The sequence below is a fragment of the Echinops telfairi genome, unplaced genomic scaffold (assembly GCF_000313985.2).
Source record: "Echinops telfairi isolate 266 unplaced genomic scaffold, ASM31398v2 ScPeMD7_655;HRSCAF=1070, whole genome shotgun sequence".
In the NCBI taxonomy this organism is placed as follows: Eukaryota; Metazoa; Chordata; class Mammalia; order Afrosoricida; family Tenrecidae; genus Echinops; species Echinops telfairi.
In genome coordinates, this window is record NW_022104553.1 from 22344368 (window position 1) to 22346599 (window position 2232).

Genomic DNA, 2232 nt, shown 5'->3' on the forward strand with positions numbered 1-2232 from the left:
ACACACACACACACGTGCACACACACACATGCGTGCGCGCACACACACAGGTTTCACACACACACACAGGTTTCCAGGCCGCTCCACCTCCCTGCAGCTCCTGCCTCAAGGACCCCACGTTACCGTCTGGATCAGCAGCTCCAGGTCCCGGGCCTCGAACGTGTGCTGGTTCTGAGGGTCCAGGTGTTCAAACTGCTTCAGGAGGCTCAGGTGGTCCACTTGCACGTCTGAAAGAGAGGAGACCGGTCCAAGCATCCACCGCGCGTACGCGCGCATCCATCCGCGCTGCAGCGCTGTGCGGCGGTAGCAGAACCACCCCAAGGCCCGCTGGTGGCCGAAGGGATGGGTGCACGTGGGTGCAGACACACAACCGAGTACTGCGCATCGCTGCGGAGGGAGGACCACACAGGGGCACCTCGGGGCACGGATCGCCCTGGAGGACGTTACACCGAGCGCAGCGAGTCACCTACAAAAGGTCAACTCCTGTACGAGACCCCAGTTATAAAGGGGAAATCAAGGCCGGAGGTGTTCCTGCCCAAGAAACAGCCTTTGATGGGGTGGGAGGGGCAGACGGGGCAAGGGGAGCAACAGGCACACTTGGGAGACGGAAGAGCCACCCCGCCCCTGTTCCTCACCACCATTTAAAAAGATTATTCGAGAGCCCCCGCAAACATTTCTTTTTACTTTTTATTAAATAATCATTTTATTAGGGGCTCACACAACTCATCACAAGCCTTACAAACATCATTTGTGTCCAGCACATTAGTACATATGCTGACTTCATCATTCTCACAACACCCGCTTTCCACCTGAGCCCCTGGTGTCAGCTCATTTTCCCCCCTCCCTCCTCCCCCCCACCCCCGAACCCTCGATAATTTATTAATTATTATTATTTTCCCCCAAACGTTTTTACGAACAAATGAAATCCCCAGGATCTGAATAATCTCCTTTTAAGTTATCCGATTTCCCTTCACAGTCACCTCTATGTGCCAAAAGGGCTGCATTCGGCCTGAACTCGGTGGTCTGCGGACAGACAGTTGTCTAGAAGGCAGTCAGTCGTTCATTTGGGTGAAGGAGAAGCTAGCGTTTCACAAGAGAAGAGCATTCGAGCGGGGTCGGGGAGGGGATGGTAGGGGGCTTAAGTTGGAACCGGAGCCCTGGCAGCCTAGTGGGCTGGGTCAACCGCAAGGCTGGCAGGCTTCCCCCAGAGAAAGGAAGTTTCCTCCTCCCTAAAGGGTCACCGTCTCAGAAACTAACAGGCACCTCTACTCCATCCTGTGGGGTGGCTATGAGCCAGCATCAACTCTCACCTAATCTATGATTCTTCAGTACTCAACTGAAGACGGCGAGGACAAAGAAAAAAAAAATCATTCGACAACATAAAAAATAAAAACGATTTGTGGATGGTCTGTCTTTCACACACTCCAGCCAGGACAGGAAGTTCCAGTGGCGGTCCCAGAGGTCATTCAGGGAGGGCTGCCTGGAGGAGGGGAAGCCTCATCTGAGCTAATACTTCCATTAAGACAGCCCTGATAACGAAACTGGGTTCCCATTGATGCTGAGTCACAGTGACCCCATCTGCGTCTGAGAATCATGTTTCCAAGGGCTGGTTTTGGGGGAGAGGATTACCAGCTCATTGCTTCTTCCAAGGTGGTTCTCAGTGGACTCCAACCTCCAACCTTTTCAGCAGCTAAGGGTATGAACGATCCGTATCACCTCTCGACTCCATAACTCCCTCGTATGGAGCACTTAGAAAGGTAGGGGTGGGTTATCCAGCGGGTCAGTGGTTTGAACCCACCAGAGGCTTTGGGGAAGGGGGATGGGAAATGGGGGGGTGGGAAGAGAAGATCTGGCAAACTCTGTTCCCAGGAATGTTAGTTGCTCTCAAGTGCTTTCCAGCTCATAGCAACCGGATGTAGGACAGCACAGACCACTGACCGCTCCTGCGCCTGCTCACGGTTTGGTTACGCTTGAGCCCACTGCTGCCGCCACAGTGTCCATCCACCTCACTGGGAGCCTTCCTCTTTGTCGCTGACCCTTCTGCTTTTCCAAGCAGGATGTCCTTCTCCAGGGACTGGTCTCTCCTGACAAGATGTCCAAAGTACATGAGACGAAGCCTGGCCATCCTTGCCTCTGAGGCGCACCCTGCTGGGACAGATCTGCTGTGCTTTTTGGGTAATCCATCATGCAGCGGTTCTCAACCTGTGGGTTTCGACCCCTTTGGAGGCCAAA

At 53.9% G+C, this 2232-nt stretch overlaps 1 protein-coding gene across 3 annotated transcripts in view; it reads right to left on the minus strand.

Annotated features, from left to right (window-relative positions):
• Nucleotides 1-2232, minus strand: part of NUCB1 (nucleobindin 1) — a 23858-nt gene that overhangs the window by 13761 nt on the left and 7865 nt on the right. For all 3 annotated transcript variants that reach the window (XM_045292835.1, XM_045292837.1, XM_045292836.1), the window contains one exon: nt 124-227. In XM_045292835.1, the coding sequence (XP_045148770.1) occupies nt 124-227 (104 nt within the window). The remainder of the gene's footprint in view (nt 1-123; nt 228-2232) is intronic.